General features: G+C 35.5%; 1 protein-coding gene across 1 annotated transcript in view; it reads right to left on the reverse strand.

Moving 5' to 3' along the window:
- Positions 1-21,257, reverse strand: part of LOC107138989 (transmembrane protease serine 11E-like) — a 41,564-nt gene that overhangs the window by 13,158 nt on the left and 7,149 nt on the right. The window contains exons 2-5 of the mRNA XM_048784590.1: positions 13,545-13,669; positions 9,335-9,456; positions 6,557-6,624; positions 3,715-3,878 (exon numbers count right to left, since the gene is read on the reverse strand). Coding sequence (XP_048640547.1) covers positions 3,715-3,878; positions 6,557-6,624; positions 9,335-9,456; positions 13,545-13,669 — 479 coding nt within the window. The remainder of the gene's footprint in view (positions 1-3,714; positions 3,879-6,556; positions 6,625-9,334; positions 9,457-13,544; positions 13,670-21,257) is intronic.

Here is a 21,257-nt window from a genome sequence, read left to right on the forward strand (position 1 = left end):
GAAGGTTAGCACTGTGCCTCTGAGCATTTCAAATACTAAAAGGCTGATAAATTTCATTATAGATAGTGTCTCTGGGTGATAATAAAAGCAGCATAGTTAGTGTTTTATTTGTTTGTTTGTTTTTTGCTTTGGATATTAGAAGCAAGACAAGCAGTGTGTTTTAAACTTTATTTTGGATAACAATCACATAGGGAGCATATTTATAACATAGATTCCTGTTTTTCTTCCCAGTAATTCTGTTTTAGTAGTTTTGTGGTGAAGTCTTAAAACATGAATTTTTGTGTCAGAAGATAAGATCCAGGTAGTTCACAGCCCCTGTTTGGAAAATACAAATCTAAACCATAGTACTGAGTCCCTGAATGAAATAACAGTTTTACTAACCATTATTTCAAATTATTTTACTAAACTCAAAAGCATAGTCCACTTATATAATACATCAAGTGGCATCTTCATGAATTACCCATAATCACATTTAAGAATGTTATCCTTTTCTAAGTCTCTTTCTTCAGAAGTTTTAGAAAGATAGTCTGCCCTCAAATTGTCATTCAATTCAAGCCAATGACTTCATACCTTGTTGACCTCTCAGCGGTCAGGACCGTTATAACCCTATGCAAATGCTAACCCAACCAACTGAAGCAGGCCAGAGTCCCCCACCCAGAAGAACCCTGCCATAACTAAGCTTCTCCAAAGACCCTCAAAAAATTCTGTTTAGCATAATTGTTCTTAGACTATCAGCAAGAATTTCTACAACAGAGTTTTCAGTTGGAGGGTATGTTTGTAGAGCCAGAGTGTGATAAGGGACTCAAGGCCTGCAGCCTGGGTCTGGAGCCTTTACAGAGGCTTTTGTCTCTCAAAGGACTATGATCAGGTCCTGCAGAGACAGCTGGTGGGAAGAGAGGGGAGGAGGACTCTCCCTTTCCCAGACACTGATTTTCACAGAGAGTGCCTTTGGCCTGAATTGGATGCCCAGAACAGTGAAAACGCTGCTTTTATGTATACTTGTACAGATTGTGAGCCTCTGAGTCCCTCCCCTTAAACACTGGGTATAAAGTTCTAAAACTTTCTGAACTTGGGGTTCAGAGGAATAATTTGATGAAGGCAGAAAGCTCCCCTTTTGAGCCTGACTTCAGCCAATGAACCTGCTTCCTTCTATCCCTTGGTGTCCTGCCTCATCTGTCCTACATCACAACAAATACATAATACTCTAAATTTCACATTTCCTGACTTAGTAGATTTCCAATAACCAAAACTATTCTCTGTGAACATGGCAGGATGGGATATTCTAAATGCAAATATATTAACCTATTCATTTTTCTTTTAGTCTTGGTTATTATTGTTTTTTCGGAAATTTGTATTCTAGAAAGCCTTCTCTCTGACTTTCTCCATTTAGTTATATGTAGAGAAAATGATGAATATAAGAAAAAATTGACCATTTAGCCTCAGTTATTATTAAGGGAGCCATCTCTGATCTCTCATTCAGATAACCTGTTCTTCTCCATCCCAAGCTCCTCTGAGGGAAATCTCTGTCTGGCTTTGTATATTGCTACTGCTGATGAGGCAGGTCTCAGAGATGCGTGACTTGTGCTGCTGCACTGTATCCCGCCCTCAGCTTGGTTCTTGGTTTAATGCTTTGCTGTTGCTGACCTGAAATTCTTACTAAGTTTTCCTGCAACTGTGATTTGAAAATGAAGTCAAACAGGATAACGGAGCATATTGTGGGCAGAGGAGATACACACAATTTGTGTGTCCATGGATTCTTGCCACTCCACTTGCGTATATTATTCACAATGCCCTATGAAATCAGAACTCTGGTGGGGCCATGATGGGTGGGAGTTCAGCAAGACTCAAAGCAGTTATATACAAGATAAGTGTATCATGAATATCACTAAGAACTGGGACACTGACAGTCTTGGGAACCTGCCTTCAGCTTGCTAATGGATGAGGAAGGACTAAAGAGAAGAGGAACTCCAGATTTTCTTTTCTTTTCCTTTCTATTCACATCATTATTTTCACAAAAGCCATTGACTCACACACAAAAGTAACAGGAGCCTAAAAGGATATTCCAAGCATTTCCAAACCTAATGAGGTTGTTTAAATCTATGGATATGAATCCTGTAGATGTGGAGGGCTGAATATACTTGCATGAATGAATCATGAAATGTAGTTCCTTCTATATCTATAAGGAATTAGTTCTAAGTCACCTCTGCAGGTATCAAAATTCACTGATGCTCAAGTTTCTTATATAAAATACACACACACCCTCTTATATACTTAAATCTTCTCTAGGGTATTTACAATACCTAATATAAAAACTACATGAATAATTGTTATACTGTGCTGTTCAGGGAATAATAACAAAACAGTCAGTAAGTGTTCGGTATAGACACAAGTTTTTCCAAATATTATGTTTATAAATACATTGTGGTTTTTGACTCTACAGATATGAAATAAAGCTTCATAATTCTGATGATTCTACATACATGCTAAAATATGAAGTCTAAATTAAAATGTGATTATGAGTATAAATGTGCTTACAATTACATTTAAAATCAACATTGCACAGGGCTCGGTGGTGCACACCTGTAACTCCAGCCTCTCTAGAGGCTGAGAAAGCAAATTCAAAGCCAGCGGTGGCAACTTACTGAGAACCTCAGCAACTTAGCAAGACTTTGCCTCAAAATAAAAATTTAAAAGGACTTGGGATGTAGGTCAGTAATGAAGTTACCCCTGGGTTCAATCCCCTCTACCAAAAAATAAAATTGGCATTACATTATATAAAGATGAAGGGTAAAATTCATACTTGCAATTTAAAAATTTATTTTTTTCATTTAGAATAATATTAATTATTAGTAAGTAAAAAATACTATAAAAAATAAAGAGAGAGGCCATAGCTATAAGAAAAGTCTTATATTTTATTATATTAACAGCACTTTTTTTGCTTTTTGAAAAAAGGCCTGGCATTTTTATTTTGCACTGGAACACACAAATTATGTAGCTCATCCTACTACAGCTGTGCCTCCTTTCTAAGCTACTAGGGTGACTTAAATCTATCAGCTTTTATGTTAGCACTCTGTATTCATTCTCTCCACTTGTTCCGTATTCTCTAGTCTCAAGTGCTACCATGTTCATTACTATATCCACAAACCACATGTGACCAGTGAGTTCCTGAAATATGAAGTCTAAATTAAAATGTTTGATCAACATAAAATGCACAGTAGGTTTCAAAGTCTTAATTGTAAGATATAACAAAATTAAGCATGGAGTTATAATTTTTCATTGTTAGTGTCTAAGGAAAGAAGCTATAAGATGGTATATTAATAACGTTTGAAAGAAAATATATAGATGGCATGAACCTTTCCAAACACTACTCCAGAACATAAAATGGATAAAAGAGGAAAAAAGAAAAGGGATATACAAAGCCACTATTTATAATCAGACTCTATAACCAAAGTATAAGGCCCAATATAGAAGAAACTGCCTAAGATTTAAGGACCAGCTTTCATGGAAACCATACATTTAGCATGCTTTTAAAATATTAAAATATGTTATTAGGACTAATATAGTTTAAAAGCAATATCCTGTTGGTAGCAAGACCCTACCATGTTTTTTTAGGACATCTAAAAAAAAAAAAAAAACAACCTAAAAATGAGTGCTCAAGTCTAACATGGAATTGTTATATGTAACAAATAAACAAAATAATAGAAATCAACTTACTTTTAATTTCAACTGATTCAGGGTCGACATTAGGGGGTCCTGCAACATTTTGCAGCTTTTCGTGTAGAACATTTTCAATAATATTATTTATGGTTTCAGGATCCTCAGTAGAGGGAAATCTAAAAATCAGCAGCATATGGGCCAAAACTCCATCTGACTCTTGACTGTGGACCAAAAATATAAAGAAAGGAAGAAAATAACAGAAGGAAGAGAGGGACGGATGGAGGGAGGGAGGGAAAGAGAGAGTGATTGATTTATGATACTATCACAACCAGCTTTCCTCATCATTCAGTTGAAACACATACACACACATACACACACACACACACACACATACACACACACATACACATACACAAATGCAGTCCATAAATATTTCTTTCTATATTTCTGTTGTTTATTTTGTATAGAACCCATTTCAGCCACCCTGATGGTAAGGTAGTATGCTCATGGTATCCCTTACGACCAAAGGGTCTAGTTAAATACACATCTATTAACATAAAAAGACATGTATCTCATCAACCATTCAAAATTACCAAATAGAATGTGTGGTAAATATGAAATCAGCTGTATTGTTGGCTTTCAGATTTAATTCCTGTGACTTAAATCCGTCCATCTTTCCTAAGCAAACTCAGGCTCTCCTACACAACTCTGAATCCTAAGTCTTTTGGAAAGCTTCACCATGCTGTACGGCTTCATGTGACCGTATTTTCAAGAGTGTATTAACTAATTCACCTTGACACTGCTTATACAAGTGACCACCTCTTGATAATTCTGCCAGCCACCTGACCTGTCCTTTTCACAGTTTCCAAAGAATCTTACTCCTCTCTACACACTGCATCGACTCTTAATTTCATAAACTGCAAATGGGAATATAAGTATAAATGAGAATCCTATTCTAGAAGTCATTTTTGTTTAATATATTTTTGAATATGTTAAAATGACAGCATTTGCCTCTTTTGGAAGTTAAATATTCAAATATACTATTCATGTGCAAGACTATGAGTATAAATGTATTCATTATAATCTTGTTTTTAAAACAAAAATAAGTAACAAATGTCCATAAATAGGGCATTGGCTAAATTAACACTGTCCTACACTTGAGTGAAATATTATATGGTCAGTTAAAGAATAAAAAGATTTATATACAGTCATTGGAATGATGTTGGCAATAAATTGCTGAACATGTGTTATTTCTGGGAGTGGACTTGTTGGACAAGAGGCTGTCATCTTCTATTAAAATACTGTGCTGTTTGGATTTTATATAATTTCATATTACTTTTGTAGTCTGAAAGAATATAGGATTCATAAGCCCTTTCTGCCTCACCAACCCTATTCTTTCTTTTTCTTAAACTAATACTGTTCTGGCTGGGTGATAAGAAAAACAAACAAACAAACAAAATCCTTCCTGCCTGTTATTCAGTTTATCTCTCACCTGTTTTATCACAGCACACTTTTAAAAGTCTGCTTCTTGCCCTCATTTCCACTGAACTGTTTTTCTATCGGAACACTAGTGTCTTCCTAATAGACACCTCCAGCAGATTCTTTTCAACATGTATATTTTTTTGTCTCGGGAGTATTTGTTGAAGTCCACCATTCTCCTCTTGAAGCTTTTTATCTTTAGTACCAGTGGAACCTCTTTCAGAATTTTTCTTTTTTCCTGGTTCTTCCCATTTTTCTTCCATTCCCATAAATATCGTATCTTTCAAGTTTTCTTCATCATTCCTGTTTTTCCTAACAAATTTACACACAGGATTTCCAATATTTTGAATTTATAATAAGCAAATTTATATCTTTGGCTTAGATTCCTTTCCTTCCCCAGGTCAGACTATTTTTCAGGCTCATATGTTGCTTTTGAATCTTAACTCCACATCTCTAAAACTGAATGTGCATGCACAGGCAGTAGTTAAGTGAGAAAGTGGTTCCGAATGGAGATAGAAACTTGGATTCCAACAGTATATGCAGCCATGTGGGTGAATGAGGTTTCTTTGAGTCCGTAAAAATTTAAGGATCAGAGAAGTAGAGGCAGATCCAACAACAGATACTATCTGAACACCAGAAAGTAGAGGATTTTCAAGAAGAAGTGGTCAGAGTAGTACCTGAGAGATGTGAGCTAGGAAGTAACTCTTAGAGTTTTGTTGCTGGCATAATACTACAAATAGTTCTCTTTTTTAATATTTATTTTTTAGTTGTAGTTGAACACAATACCTTTATCTTATTTATTTTCATGTAGTGCTGAGGATTGAACCCAGGTCCTTGCACGTGCTAGGCAAGTGTTTTACCACTGAGCCACAACCCCAGCCCTGCAAATAGTTCTTATTCTATTTTTTGAAAATTACAAATAATTTGTATTGAGAGAATACATTATTTAAAGTCCTCATATAGCAATACATTGTTTAAAATGTTATGTTCTGAACTTTATTGATAGTAGCTTAGCTAACTACTTGAAGCATACAGAGGTAGAATACAAGAAAATAAATAAAATTGATAAGGAAGAGAATCAAGAGCTGAAGACAAATCTTATTTACCACACTGTTCACATAGAACACTACTGTTAAACCAAAGCATGTGTGTTAGGTTCCCAATTGTGCTAGTTTCCAAGAAAACAAGTTTGGAGCAGAGGCATGGATGACAACTCTGTCCCTTTGTAAGCATTTTGCAAATGCTAGCTTTTAGATACAGAGAATGAGTAAGGGGCATTATAAACCATGACTCACACAGAATAGGTGCCAAAAAGTGTTTGCTAAATGCAATTACATCATACCATTAATACTTTAAAACATATTTATTGCAGACCCGGCTAACAGTTTCAGCTTTAAATTAAATTCAGAAGTCAGCATACCTGAACTTGATAATGTGAGACTTGATAAGTTCTCCCCTTAATGGAGATTGATAAAATGCATTTTTGACCTGTTCAAAAAATATTTAAAATGTGTTAGCAAGTATAATTTTTTTAAAATTCCACAACTTAATTCAAAGCTCTAGGGAACATTAAAAAAAAAAATGTAAAACGAAAGACAGTGACTGACATTTTGCAATGAGCTGAACTTGAGGAACCTTTCTTGGTATTCATCCCAGAGATTTCAACTGAACTCTGCTTTGAGAATGATAGGAGGTGGGGAACCAGTGAGGTCACAAGTGACATCTGCTGTAGTATTCAGAAAGACATCATAAAAAATGGACATTTTTTTTCATGAAAAGTAAAAGTATGTATACTCTGATATAAGAACTGCTGTAGGTCTACAAAGGAAATGAAATAATTCTGTCAACTTTTTCAACCTAGTGAAAAAGTTGCTAAGTATCCTGGCATAATGTGAGACCAGCTCAAGCATTTAAAATGCTCTGGAAAAGGCCCATGTGAACTAGAATGTATAACACACACACACATCTGTGATCTGAGAAGCTTATTTTAATAAGATGAAAGAATTTATTGTGGCGATGTTTGTTACTAACTACAAACAAATAAGAATTCTAGAGACTTTTTTTTTTTTGATCGCAGTACTGGAGGTTGAACCCAGGGCCTTGCACATGCTAAGCAGGTGCTCTACCACTGAGCTAAATACCTAGCCCTTTTTACATTTCCAAAAAATATTTATTTTGAGTCAGGGTCTTGCTTACTTGCTAAGGTGTCCTTGAATTTGTGATGTTCCTGTTTCAATCTTCCAAGGCACTGGAAATTACAGGCTCATGTCACCATACTTAACTTTAATTTTTTTAATTTGGACTATATGCAGGTAAGTAATTCAAATGTTTCTTGTTTCCATTGTGTGTATATTTACTAGATACAGATGCTCCAAGCTGGTGATTAATTGACAGAACAATGAGCCTTTTTATTCTTTCTTATATTTCATAGAATCCTAAATAGGACAGTTTCTACAGTTATGAGACAAATCAGTACAAATAAGTTCTGTGAATATTTTATTTACTTATATTTATCAAATAATTTCAAAGCTATTATTAGTTTTGAAGATATTAGAGTCCTGCCTATATTCCTTTAGATTTATATATCAATTTGGATCTGGATTTTGGCAAATGACACAGAGAACAGGGAAATAGTTACTTCTTGACTTCTTAAGTTCCATTTACTTTTATATCTGTAATTGGCCTTAGAGAAGAACTTTATACATTCCTCTAATTGACTGTTTGCGAATGTAACCAGGATTGACCCCCTTCTCAGCAAGGTGTCCAAATGCTCTGGCTTCCAGTCTGCTATAGTTTCTAGGGATAGGAAGAGTGTGTGGTCCAGCTATGATCTGGATATGATTTGAGTGTCTTCCTGATTTGAAATTTAATCCCCATTGTGAAGCATTACAGGAGTGGAAATTCAAGCTCACTCTGATATTTAGCAGTGAGCATTCGGGAGGCAATTAGGATTAGATAAAGTCATTTTTGTGGAGACCCATGATGGAATCCTGGTGACTACAGAAGAAGAGAGAAAAGGTACAGCAAGGTATGCCTGTAATCCCAGATACACAGGAAGGCTGATATAGGAGGATCATAAGTTCAAGAGCAGCCTGGGCAATTTAGTGAGCTGCTGTCTCAAAATAAAAAAATAAAAAGGGTTGGGAATATAGTCCAGTGGCAGAGTACCCCTAGCTTCAATCCCCAGTACTTCAAGGGGGGGGGGGGCTGAAAACTCACATACACATGCATGCTCCCTATCTCTTGCTATATGATACCCTGGGCTACCTTAGGACTCCATCAGCAAGAAAGCTGGACTTTACACCTCCAGAATTGTGAACCAAAATAATCCTCTTTTCTTTATGAAGTAACTTGTCTTGGGTATTTCATTATAGCAAAGAAAACAGACTAATACAGATCACTTCCATTCTGTTCTTATTCAGGATATTGGAAATGGAAGACAATTTGGAAATTATGTAATTTAACACTGTAATTTTCATATAAAGAAGTTTATCCAGAAAGATAAAGTGATATTCCAAATGACACTTCACAGATGGTATTAGAATTAGATGTCCCAATTCCTAATTCAGGATATTTTTTTCCATCACATCATACCTCACAGACTATCAAGAAAAATCCAAAATATTCTTTAAGTTATCTGATAGTGATGAGAATTCATCACTCAGGCCTTTGTTCTTTTAGCCCATTCTGCAAAATTTTCTAGTTTCTTAAATATTTGATTAAGCCCTCAAAATAATGTTGATACCTTACAGACAGAGATCAGTATTTGTGGATTTCCTGTAAATTTGTGTGCCAAAAGCAAGTTCAAGGTTAGGTAGTTTTAAAAGCTAAACTGCTATTCATGTATGCAGCCAAATAGTTCCAATCTTGGCAATCTTTGCCCAAGGTCTCTTCTTTAGGAAATCTAGAGTGCAACAAAGCATTTGAATCACCTTCACAGTCCCAGAGTTTCTGGACTCTGTTGAAGGAGAATATTACACTGATTAAGGAACGGTGAGTAGGAAGGACACATGAATGGCTGATGTTCACTTGGTTCAGCTTTTGAAGACATACTCTTCTAACTGAGGGTTTCTGCCTCTTACCATTTTGAAAGGTATGCAAGAAGCAATTGAATGGATATTTTAGAAGGTAGGATACTAAAATGTACAATAAAGAGTGATAGCAAATGTCCTAAAAGTAGAGGAAAAAAATTGCTTACCATTGATTCAATTCTTTGACTCATTTCTGTGAAATTTTTAGAAGCTTCTCTTCCAAACTCATTATACAGTTTGTCACTGGTGAATGGCAATATGCTATAGTAATTGTAGGTCTTCCTTTGATCTACAAAGAAAGAGACAGAAGTCCATCATAATTTTTTATCAGATGTGTGTTTAAACACCATTATTATCCCATTTGGTGGTTGCTAGAAAGACTAAGACAGAGAGGAATGCTCTAACCCAGGTCATCCTCTTCATCATCCTGCCCCGGGCTTATCTCAGAAGATGAGAACATTTGTCATCATATGAGTTAGAGTGCAAAAGCTGTAAGGAACACCTGGTGTTCCTGGAGCATTTTAGCAATACCACATTGGCCTTATGGGCTGATTACTCATGTATTCTCCATTCCTGAATAGGCCACCTGAGCACACAAACAAGCATAGATTCAGAAGCTTCCCAAGATTGAATGCCTTTCTATATTCCAAAAGTAGACTACCCCCTCCCACCCCAGTAAACTACAGTAAACTACACATCAATTCTGACGCTGTGTGAGAAAATTTATTTTTAGCTAAAAGGCAAAATGAGGATAGGAATTAAAGTGCTAGGGATTCACTTTAGGGAGCTAGAACTGCCAACTTTCATAACATTCCGAAGACAATATTTAGTTTCACCTGGGACCCTTGTCCCTCCATTTATTTTCTCCACCACCTGCAGATGTCTTGTCATCTTAGCTACTGTCTCCATTTTTGAATCCAATTTAAGCAGCCCACACTTTTGACCTACTGAAGGGTTAATGCGGTATAGCTTTTTCTCTACCCTCCTAAACGTGAAGCAAGCACAGAGTCTTCAGTAACTCATCCACTCGTTTGATGAATATATATGCCAACTGCTTTTCTGTGAGAGACACTGTTCTAAACATCAGGAATACAGTAATGAGCAAGACAGTTGTGTATGCTCATTATAAGAGACTGTACCTCATCCACTTTCAGTCTCTCTCCTCTTCTAGGTTCTTTCCCATTCTTTTCCTCTTTATTTAAACCCCAGAGGAAAAGCACACAAACCAGTGGCTCAGGCATCTTCATATATCACATTTAATTTACAATAACACCCTCATGGGGAAGCAGAATTAACAACACTTAGAGGGTTCCAGTCTGAGAAATATAAATAATTTGCCCAACCCCAATGTGACACAGCCAGAAAAGACAATTGAATTTCAAGCCAAAACTTAGCTCCTAAAGCACAGATTTTTTTTGCAATACTGCTTCTTGAAGTGGGAAAAAAACAACAACAAAAAAACATTGTCTTTCATGGAAACTATGGGTTTTTAATTGTAACTTTCATTCAAAAAACTATTGGTAAATTTGTTAAATTTCAAAAGAATCCCAGGACCATTCAAAGGATTTGGTAGGTTTGAGAAGGAAGTTGTTTGTCAGACTCTGTCAAGGCCTGGAGAATAGTTGGAGATGTAAGGATGAGGGTGGGAGGTTGGAGATATCCAAGTTCAAGGTCTCCTGAGCACCAGCAACCTACATGAGGAAGGAGGGGGTTTTTGCCCTTCCTTATCCTTCCTCTCTTCCCTCTCCCTGAATAACTTTGAACGGCCAGCGTGGCATGAAATGTAGGCAGGTCCCTGGCAATATACATATACATTTCAAATAAAGTTTATAATTTAATGAAAATAGTATGTGTTTTATTATATTTGCATTTTTTACATCTGTCTCATGGTTAGCCATAACTTTCTGTGTAACTACATTCATTGTTCTAGAATGTTGCTTCTCAAACTATAATGTAAAAATGGACCACCTGGGGATTCTGGCACATTAGGTCTAACATTGGACACAGATTTTATATTTTTTAGCATGCTCCCAGGTGATGCCAATGCAGTTAGAACTTAATTACACATTAAATAGTAAGGTTCCAGAGCAGAAGCTAATAGACCTTATCCTTAGACCTAATCTATATCCTTAGACCTGGATTCTTTGAATTGTTTGGTTGAATCCTTTGAAATTGTCATTTGCATAGCAAATATCAGTAATTTTGTATGCTTCAATCACAGCCACATGAACAACTTATCTATAACAAATATTTTACTTTGCTTTGTAAACAGGCCAGTAAGTTTTAAAACATATTTACAGTTTTCAGAATTATATGGTTTATCTAGTTATTTAAAAGTATGATTTGGAATATTAACAGGAAAGTAAGAAAAATTGGGACAAATGTTGAGTTTGTTGATAATTTTCTAACAGGTTTGTGATTCAATAATTTTCAGGGATGTCACTCATTGACAGATTCACCATCTGACATTCAAATCATGAAGGTAGGGCTGGGGATATAGCTCTCACAAGCACAAGGTTGTGGGTTCAATCCCCAGCACCACACACAGACACACACACAAAAAAAAAAAATCAAAAAGGTGCAGAAATGGAAACCCTAAGGCCCTGGACACCGACCACACACACAAATCTAAGATATCCTGAACTTTGTGAAGTAAGGGTCAAAATGATACTTTTCCTAATCTGATTACCTTTATCAATATCTATTTCTGCAACAGATGTTTTTTATTTGGTCACTTATATTTACTTTGTTGTCAGTTTATATCTGCCAAGAGGGCAGGGCACAAAGACGGCAGTTACACACCTCATAATAATCATTGTTTATTCAGGTGTACCGTGTGGGCTGTGGAAGCTGTGTGTTCCATATTTCCGAACTGCTCATCTCAACAATGGGATTCAGGAATTGGTAACTAGAAGAATAGTGCCAGTTCTTCACAGTATGTATATGAATAAGACATACAATATTATAAAACTTGGCTTGGGAACAGGCAAAGGAGAAGTAGCAAATAACATTTTCTCTCATGAAAGTGATCAGGCCCCTGGCATTACTAGGAACTTCATGTGAAGTCAGAGAATCCCCGCCCCCCCAAAAAAATCATAGATATGATTCATTAATTTTCACCACTCAATATTCAAATTAGTTATAAAGTAACTAATAGGTGCTGAAATTCTGTGAAGTTCTGGAAATATAAAAGTGAATAAGTCATAGTCTTAGGCATCCATGGGAAGAAGTCACAATCCTCACGACATAATGGGACTTGATAAATTCGTAACAGAACTAAAGAATTGTAATCAGTAATACATTTTTATTAAAAGCATTTACCAGAGAAATCTCTGTTCTCAAATGAAAATACCCTGAATTTAAAGACTTGCATTTGGGCAAATTCTAATACACACACACACACACACACATACACACACACACACACAGAGTTTTAAATATTTTTTTCTTAAACTGCCCAGAATTAGTCTACTTCGCTTTGGAAGATGAGATTGATCATGTGTGGATAATGGAGGAAGATGACCAGATTACGTATCATTCTATTTCTTTATAGGAAACCACCTTTAACAAATTCCCAATGAAATTAGAATCAAGTGATTAACTTTCATGATTTCAAGGCCTTGAATATCAAAGAATAATCTAATCACAGAGGGAGATATTAAACTAAGAGGTCATAGTTGAGTCAACTAATTAAAACCCAAGACAGGATAGAAGGAAACTTCAGAAGGGTTGTTAGACCCTGGAAGAATTGTTCTACAGTACCCTGGAGACCTTTCTAATAACATAGCAACTAGCAGTTCATCTGGCAGTGAGATATCTGATAACCGCAGAGTGAACCTCTTAAAATTAACCTCAGCATATCCTGTCTTCTTTAATCACACTATAGCTGAGGATAAGATTTTAAATAAAAGAAATAGGCACTTATTCAACATCATACAGCTATAGGGATCTTTCCAATTTGTTAGTACAGAATAGAGCCTACTTCTCTATAAAGATTATCTTTATTGTATAATTAATTTATAGGGATGTCAAGACTTCAGTTAAAAATTATTTTAAGTTACTTTTCTCAAACAAGTTAAGACAGTAAATCGAGCTAACCTGTGGTTTTTCTCTTTAAGACTTGATTATCACTTATTAATTAATATGAAAACTAGCATGCTAGTCCCATCAGGAAGTATTGCTATATCAAAGAGAGAAAGAAAACCCCTCCTTGGCTCGTGGATTGAAGTGAAAGACAAAGAAGCAGGTAAAGATGTGTCTGGGTTATGCAAATGAGTCACAGCAATGAATGAACAAGCCCCAGGCAAAACAAAACAGGAAGGTACATGAGGAAATGCTTGGGGTAAATCACATGATTCTAGGGCAGCTCATACTTACTGTATCTCACATAATGAACAGTGAGTCCAATGCACACTGCTAGGATAATCAGGGATAAAAAGGTGATGAGGCCAACAACCCAGGGCTCCACGCGCCGTCCTTTCCTGGCCCTCGCCACGGGTGGCCTGAGGAAGAAAGTAAATGATGGATTACAGACGGTACAAGGAAGCCCACATACACTCCTTAGGCAGAACAGATATATCTGAGGAATAAAGGACATTCAGGTGGCAGTGTAGGGTTTAGAACAAACCCTGGTCCCAGATGCTGAAGCCAGTCTTGGCTCTGACGGCCTGGCCCTATGCAAGTAATTTGACTTCTCTGTGCCTCAGTTTCTTCTTCCATAAAATGAAGACCATAGTAACAGTACCTACTTCATAGGATTATGATAAGAATTAGATGAAGGTACTGTATATATGAGGTGTCTATGATAGTTTCTGGCCTGTAGAAAGTGTTATGTGATAGCTAATACTTGTAAAGCTAGCTATGGACTAACTATGGACAAGCTATGGAGCTAAATTCTATAGGAACTACGTCTTTTAAGCCTATTTCTAGCACTCTAGAATGACAAATAGCCTGTGAGATACATTGCAGTTCAAATCACACAAGTTCTAGATAGAGTTTCTAATTCCATTCTTCTTATAATTTTCTGTTTAATTCAAAATCCAAACTCTTAGGATACACATAAGAGATTGCCCTCTTCAAAACCTTCTGAGTTTTTGAGTTAATATTTATCTCCAAGCCTCTCCCATTTATTTTGCCTCTGAAACATGTTATTGAAACATGTTGAGTAACCTGGTTTATTTGTTTTTGTGAATGATGAAGTTGCTGTTCCCTTGGATTATAATAGTTGGTAAGCAAACTCAACAGCAGAGAAAAAATAATAAATCAGAGCTGACTAAGGAGTTTGGCTATAATAGTGTTATTTTAAAATTTCCTGAGGTGTTTTGCATGTGCTTTTTTTTTTCTTTTTTTTAAGTTTGTTACCTGTCTGGTTCCTGGGGACTAAAGGGACTATATTGTTCTCCTGGAGGAGTATTGGGTGTTGAACCAGAACAAAGAAGGCTGTTAAGTCCAGCCCTTCCATTACCAACTCTGTGACTTGGATAGATCATTTAAGTTCTGAGCTAGGTTTCTCCACCTATAAGGCGCAGGATTATGTTTAAAACATGGTGGGGCTGGGGGTTGTGGCTCAGTGGTGGAGCGCTTGCCTCACATATGTGAGGCATTGGGTTCATTCCTCAGCACCACATAAAATAAATGAATAAAGTAAAGGTATTGTGTCCATCTATAGGTAAAAATATTATAAAACAAAGAAACACACACACAGTGGGACCTCAAAATGAGCTCATGAATGTGTAAACTTCTTGCAAACTACAAAGCATTTCACAAGAGATAATTTTTGCTTACCGATATCAAGAAGATTCTTGGGTTATAATAGTTGGTTTATCATCAAACTCTTTATCTGCTGATATAAAACCAGGAATGATGATATTATAATACTGGTGTCATTACATCCTGGCTGTGTCTGAACATTGAATAGTGAACGTTGTCACATAAGCTAATGGTGTCATCATCTCTGTAGGACTCTGTCCCTGCTGAAGGCACTGGGGGGTAGCAGTAGGCTCCAGGGACTCTACTTGATCACCTCCCTTGTTCCTGTGATTGTCCCATGGGGCTGTAGCCAGGGAAACTTCATCTTCCCCTCTTCTACTTCTATCAGCTCCAGTTCTCCCTTGAGTGGGGCTCCAAACACCTGTTCCTAGAATGGCAATTACTGTAATATAAAAATACTTCTCCATAAGGAGTTTATTCTTTTCTGCACAATTGTGCTTAAGAAGCTCCCAAACTGATTCCTGTCTCTTCTTCTCTGAATGCTTGCTGTTCATCTGTTGCAGAAGAAAGGAGATGCATATAACAGACGTAAGCAAAATTTTGGAGGGATTAGAGGGAGGAAAGTGCTTCTCCACTAATGTCAGTGCATGCCAGACGAGGAGTGTGAATTTATGCTTGTAGGAAATATGATAAAATTACTAAAAATACATGATTGTTATGTAGAATTGTATAGTATAAGCAAGTTTAATTTGTTCCATAATAACTTTTAATCAAGACAGAAAGGTAAACAGTGTGGTCATTAAATTGATGAGGGTAAATCTGCATGTGTTAACATAAAAGGACAATGGTACATTTAGTGAAAAATATGGCAGAACTTATGTTATTCTACATCCCAGTCTTTATAAATAATAAAACTATATAGGTGTATACAGCAAAATATGTAGAAGAAAACATAAAATTATTAACAGTAAGATATGGAATAAAAAATTTGATTTTAATTTATGTATTTTTTCATTTTAGTAGATTTTTTCAAGAAAGAGTGAGAGAGAGTGAGAAAGAGTGAAAGAGGGAGATAGAGAGAGAATTTTAATATTTATTTTTTAGTATTTGGCAGACACAACATCTTTGTCTGTATGTGGTGCTGAGGATCGAACCCGGGCCGCACGCATGCCAAGTGAGCACGCTACCGCTTGAGCCACATCCCCAGCCCCCGTTTTGGTAGATTTTTTTTAACAATAAACATTATGACTTTTGAATTAAATGAGAGAGAGAGACAGAGACAGAGACAGAGATACAGAGATATCTTTAAAAGAAAAAAAATGACCAAGGACAATTATACATGCTTTTTGATGAAGTTCACATCATTATTGAGTCTAAGATACCACTGTTATGTCCTTTCCTGACCCCCACCTCCCATAATGATTTAAGTGACATGCTGTCTTTGGTGGTTTAGAAGGAGCCAAGAGGGACATTATGGAACAAAAACAACAGAGAAACCAGAAAAAATACTTTGAGTAAACAATTAAAAGAGTGTATTTCTGAGCCCTTCTATCAACTTATTTATCATATAGTCTTGTAATAGCAGACTCAATTCTATCTGTTATGTTATTTGAGAATTATAATTCCAAACTCCTCTTAACATGACAAGCTATGTGAAGGTAAAAAATGATAAAGTATTTTAGTACTTCAAACTTCCAAGTTTTAAAAAATTATTGTACAAATATCAAGAATGATTATAATTACTTTGTTAGTAATAATGACAATTAACATATTACCAAGATGTTTGTCATTAGAAACATTATCATTTTCTTTCTGAATCTTATGGTATTGCTTTTCAAACAGATTCACCCTACTTCTTTTTTTCCTACTTACCATTATTGAGGCATAATTTATCCTGTGTCTTAATCACTTTTTTTCCCCTCAGAAAGCAATTCAGTACTAAGTTGCTCCAAATTAGATATGATTACAAAGTATGCTCAAAAATAAGAAAAATGAAAAAAATAGCTGCTGAACATATCAACAAGCACTTGTGTAATTAGTCTCCCACGGCACATAAACAAGACACTTGTCCCTTCGTTATTTGTGCTTGCTGAAACAACTGCGCTTCCTCACCTAAATTCACCTTCAGATAAAATTGTTGAATTCTAATACTTTCAGTGGTATTAAATTGCTTTCTTATGATGATTTTATTTTTTTAGTTTGGGGAAAAAGAAGTTGTAGCTAGTGCAAGACTGGTGAATGTAGCAGTTAGAGGAGAGGTACATTTTGTCAGCTTCATATTGCCAGAAGCCAATCCGTCCACCACTACACTGACACTTCTTACTGTGTCAAATTTTAAAAATACTGCTAAAAAAGAAAAGCAGCAAGAACAAAAAGGCAAGGGAGGGAGGAAAGGGTACTATTGCAAATAAACCTCATATGTGTTAATAAAGTTTCATTTCTGTAGACTGAAACTGAAATTTCTTATCATTTTCACCTGTCATAAATTACTGTTCTTCTTTAGAAGTACCAAGGCTGCAGTTTCTCGCAGGCTGGCTTAAGTGATAGATTGCAAGTCAATGCTAATTGTGTTTGGAAGCTATCATGATCTTTCATGTTCTCGTCTTACTCATACCTAAATATAATATAGTCTTTCTGCAGTCTCTTTTTGATGCTGAATTTGCTCTGGCAGTTCTCACTAAAACTTGTCATATAGCTAGATGATGACCAGCTTCTCTTCTGGTTCCCCAGTCACTGATTCCCCATTATAGTAAGCCGTCTTTCTAGAAGTGATACGAAAAATGGCTTGGACTATTTTAAACCCAAGTTGCCTCCCTTGGCCTAGCATTTCCCCTTTCCAGTAAGCTCTTAGTTTTGCTTCTGCTGTCTTCTATGTGGAGTCACTCTGATTCTATTCTTTGCCTGCATCATAAAAGTCTTATGCATAGTTAAGGGCCAACTGAAAAGTCCCCTCTTCTCTGGTCAATGTATTCACTCCGGAGTATTACTTTGAAATATGCATTTCAAGCTACTTAGGGACAGGGCCTGAGCCTTATTTCTTTGTATGTTCTCTCACTACATACCCAAGAAATTGCTCACAGAGGAACTGAATTGAAGTTGCCTCACAAATAGAATCAATACTACAACATGGCATTTGATCTCTTTCAAAGTACTTGGAGTCTGCCCTAGTTCTAGAAAAGAACTTGGAAGATTACACATAAGAGAAGATAAGACAGACATTATAAAGAATAATTGTTCTTTAAGTAAAGCCTAATTGCAATAAGACACTCCATGCCCTGATCAAGATTTGTGGTTAATATTTGTATTTAACCTGCATTTAAAATACATGATTTCCCAACTGTGTATTCTATCTACTGTAAAACAGTTATCATAATATAGAAAGTGGCAAATGCAAATAAGGAGACATTAATTTCAGGAGACATATTATTTGTGGTCATTGAATGTCTGTGTTACAGTATCAAAACAAAAGCAAAAGCAAGATACCACAAATAGTAACAGCATAGTGCCTTATGACACTGTGAATTCCCTAATAAGTGCTTAAGATAAAAAATGCCAATTCATAAGTATTTATTCAGTATTTATTATGTACTGGCTTAGTTCATACAATTGTGCAGGCTTAGCTTCTCTGTAGAAATACTTCAGCTGCATTTTATATTAGGGAGAACTCCTACTAGCATGTCTTGAAGAGATCTTTACTCTTTCTTATGTTTCTATAACAAAGCTATAAAAATATTCAAGGTAGAGGGGCCAAGGATGTAACTCAGTGGTACAGCTTTGCCTAGCATGTGTACGAATCTTGGGTTCTCTTGGCACTAGGGAATAGCAAAAAAAAAACAAACAAAAAGATAAAATAAAAAATAAGATTTTGTGAATGTGTTTATGGATCATATGTTTTTATTTCTGTTTCTTAAAAGAAGAAATACAATAAAATTACTCCTTATAAAATTGAAGTAATATATTTCTGTTCTGCCACTATTAAATAGAACATATCTATTAAGTATCTAATAGTCTCCATCAAGTCCTTGTATTAAATTATAATATGTGCAGTCCCTGTAATGATAACTATGAATAATTCTTTTAAGGAAGTTATAATAAGGTAGTAGATTAATTTCCAAACAATTACTTCCATTTTTATTTTATGACACTAATACAATTGGAGGAAAATTTGTTGTTTTATCATAGATGCTCTTTTTTATACCTCTCCTTGTACCAGACTGATTTAAGGTGGCTTATAAAGATATGCATACCACACATCTATATCTATACATACATATGGGTATATGTACATATGTGTTTAGTGGGGGTGTTCCTTAATTAAATTGGGAATATAAGAATATATGTGAAACATAAAATAGAAATAGTACTAAGACTATGTAGGTAACATAATTTGCATGTAGTTATTTCTTAAATCAGGCCACAAAATTTGTAGCTTTCTAGTAGCCAGTTCAAAAACTAAATAAACTAAAAGCAAGCAAATCCTGCTGGAGGACATTCTTTATGGACCCCATAAGACAAAACAGAGCAATTGTTCAGCCACAATACAATTCTTGGGTCTTCATTAAAAAAAACATTGTGATGTGGTGAACTATAGTCTCTACTATTCTTAATATAGACATAAAAATTAGCTTTATAATGTCCCTCAATTCCAATAAATGGCATTAATTAGTATTCAGTAAAAGCAATTTGATGTCAAGGTGAAGAAAGTTGTCTGTGAAATCACTCAGATACCAAGTACTATGATAATTTTTAAAAATATCTAACATTTCCATAATTATTATGGAAATGATTCTAGAAGATATTAACACATTATAAAATATCTAAAGATTATTAAAATGGTGGGCATAAAGCTGTATGTTTGAAAATAAAGTATTTTTAGCCCAGCACAGAAATCCCAGTGACTGGGGAGGCTAAGGCAGGAGGCTTGCAAGTGTGAGGCCAACTGAGCTACTTAGCAAGATCCTGTCTCAAAATAAAATAAAAAGAACTGGATATGTAGCTCAGTAGTAGAGTTTCCCTGAGTTCAACCCCCTCTCCCTAGTAACACACACACACAAAAATACATAAATATAGAATTGTTTAGTATAGCAGTTAAATTCTTATTAAATATTGTAAGAGAAAATCATATTGCATACTAAGTGTAAGTTGTGTAAAATTCATAATTTAGCCATTCCTCTATTTAACCAACCAAAAAACTCAAGCAATGTTATCCTTCCTCCAACCACTTTAAAAGAAGGTTGTGAAGACTGCATATGATAGATTTTCTTAGATAGGTGTATTATACGAAGAGTGGTGGTAACTCAGCACTAAGGAATGCCTTTGATCTTTGCTGTTATCATCAGGGTCTTTATTAAAGTTCCCAGCCAGATATTGTGTGGCATAGTTTACTCCAAACTAGTATTTAGGTTGACACTTTGCCTGACCTCCAGAAATTTATAATTATAGATAGATGGGGTACAAAAATATAAAGTTTTAATTCCACTAGCATATTTGCTTTTCTTTCCTCAAACTCTTTCCAATTATAAGCTGGCATGATCTAAATAAGCAACTTTAAAAGAAAGAGTTTCCCACAGCAAACTAAACAAAGGATGACCCTGCAGCTGGCTGCAGAGAACTGAAGATGGGGAAGAAGCCTAAGAATTAACAGGCAGTGTGCAGATGTGTCATGGAGGAATATCAGAAGAAAATGGTTGAGTGAGCTAGGGACACTCTTGGCTGCTCATAGAGAGCTTCAGCTTTCAGAGCCCTTTTGTAATATTAGCTGTCTTCCTACCAAATCTTCCTCAAGACTTTTGTCTAGAGATGTCCTATGAGAGTTGAATAGCTCTGAACTGAAAGTCCAGTGACCTGTGTCTTTCCTTAGTTGTAACAGATGAGAAATCTTAGATAAAGTTCAACATCACACAGGTTCCAGCATTCTCTGCCCTCCAATTTGTGAAGTTGATCATTATATACTCACCCCAAATTAATCATACTATAATATATTGGCATTTTAACAATAACATATATAGTAAAATATGCTAGGATTCATGTTAGAATAAGGTAAAAATATTATGGAAATAATGCCATAAAAATTATAAGTATTATTTTATTCAAAAGAACCAAATACTTCACCTGACTTATGTGCTTATCTCAAATATTTATTCTTTTTAATAATTAAATCTTTGATATTTGGTTAAGGATATAGCTATGTGGAAAACAGAACAGTATTCCTTGTTCATAGGGGTCACCATATTAACAGGTTCTGATCAATGGAGTTTCTATTCTAATGGCTAGAATCTTCTAGTATATTTTATAACTAGAACACATATATGTTAGTTGAGCTCAGACATCCTTATTAGGTCACAATTTGGAAGACACATGCAATTTTGGTAGGACAACATG

Source organism: Marmota marmota, unplaced genomic scaffold (assembly GCF_001458135.2).
Source record: "Marmota marmota marmota unplaced genomic scaffold, marMar, whole genome shotgun sequence".
NCBI classification, from domain to species: Eukaryota; Metazoa; Chordata; class Mammalia; order Rodentia; family Sciuridae; genus Marmota; species Marmota marmota.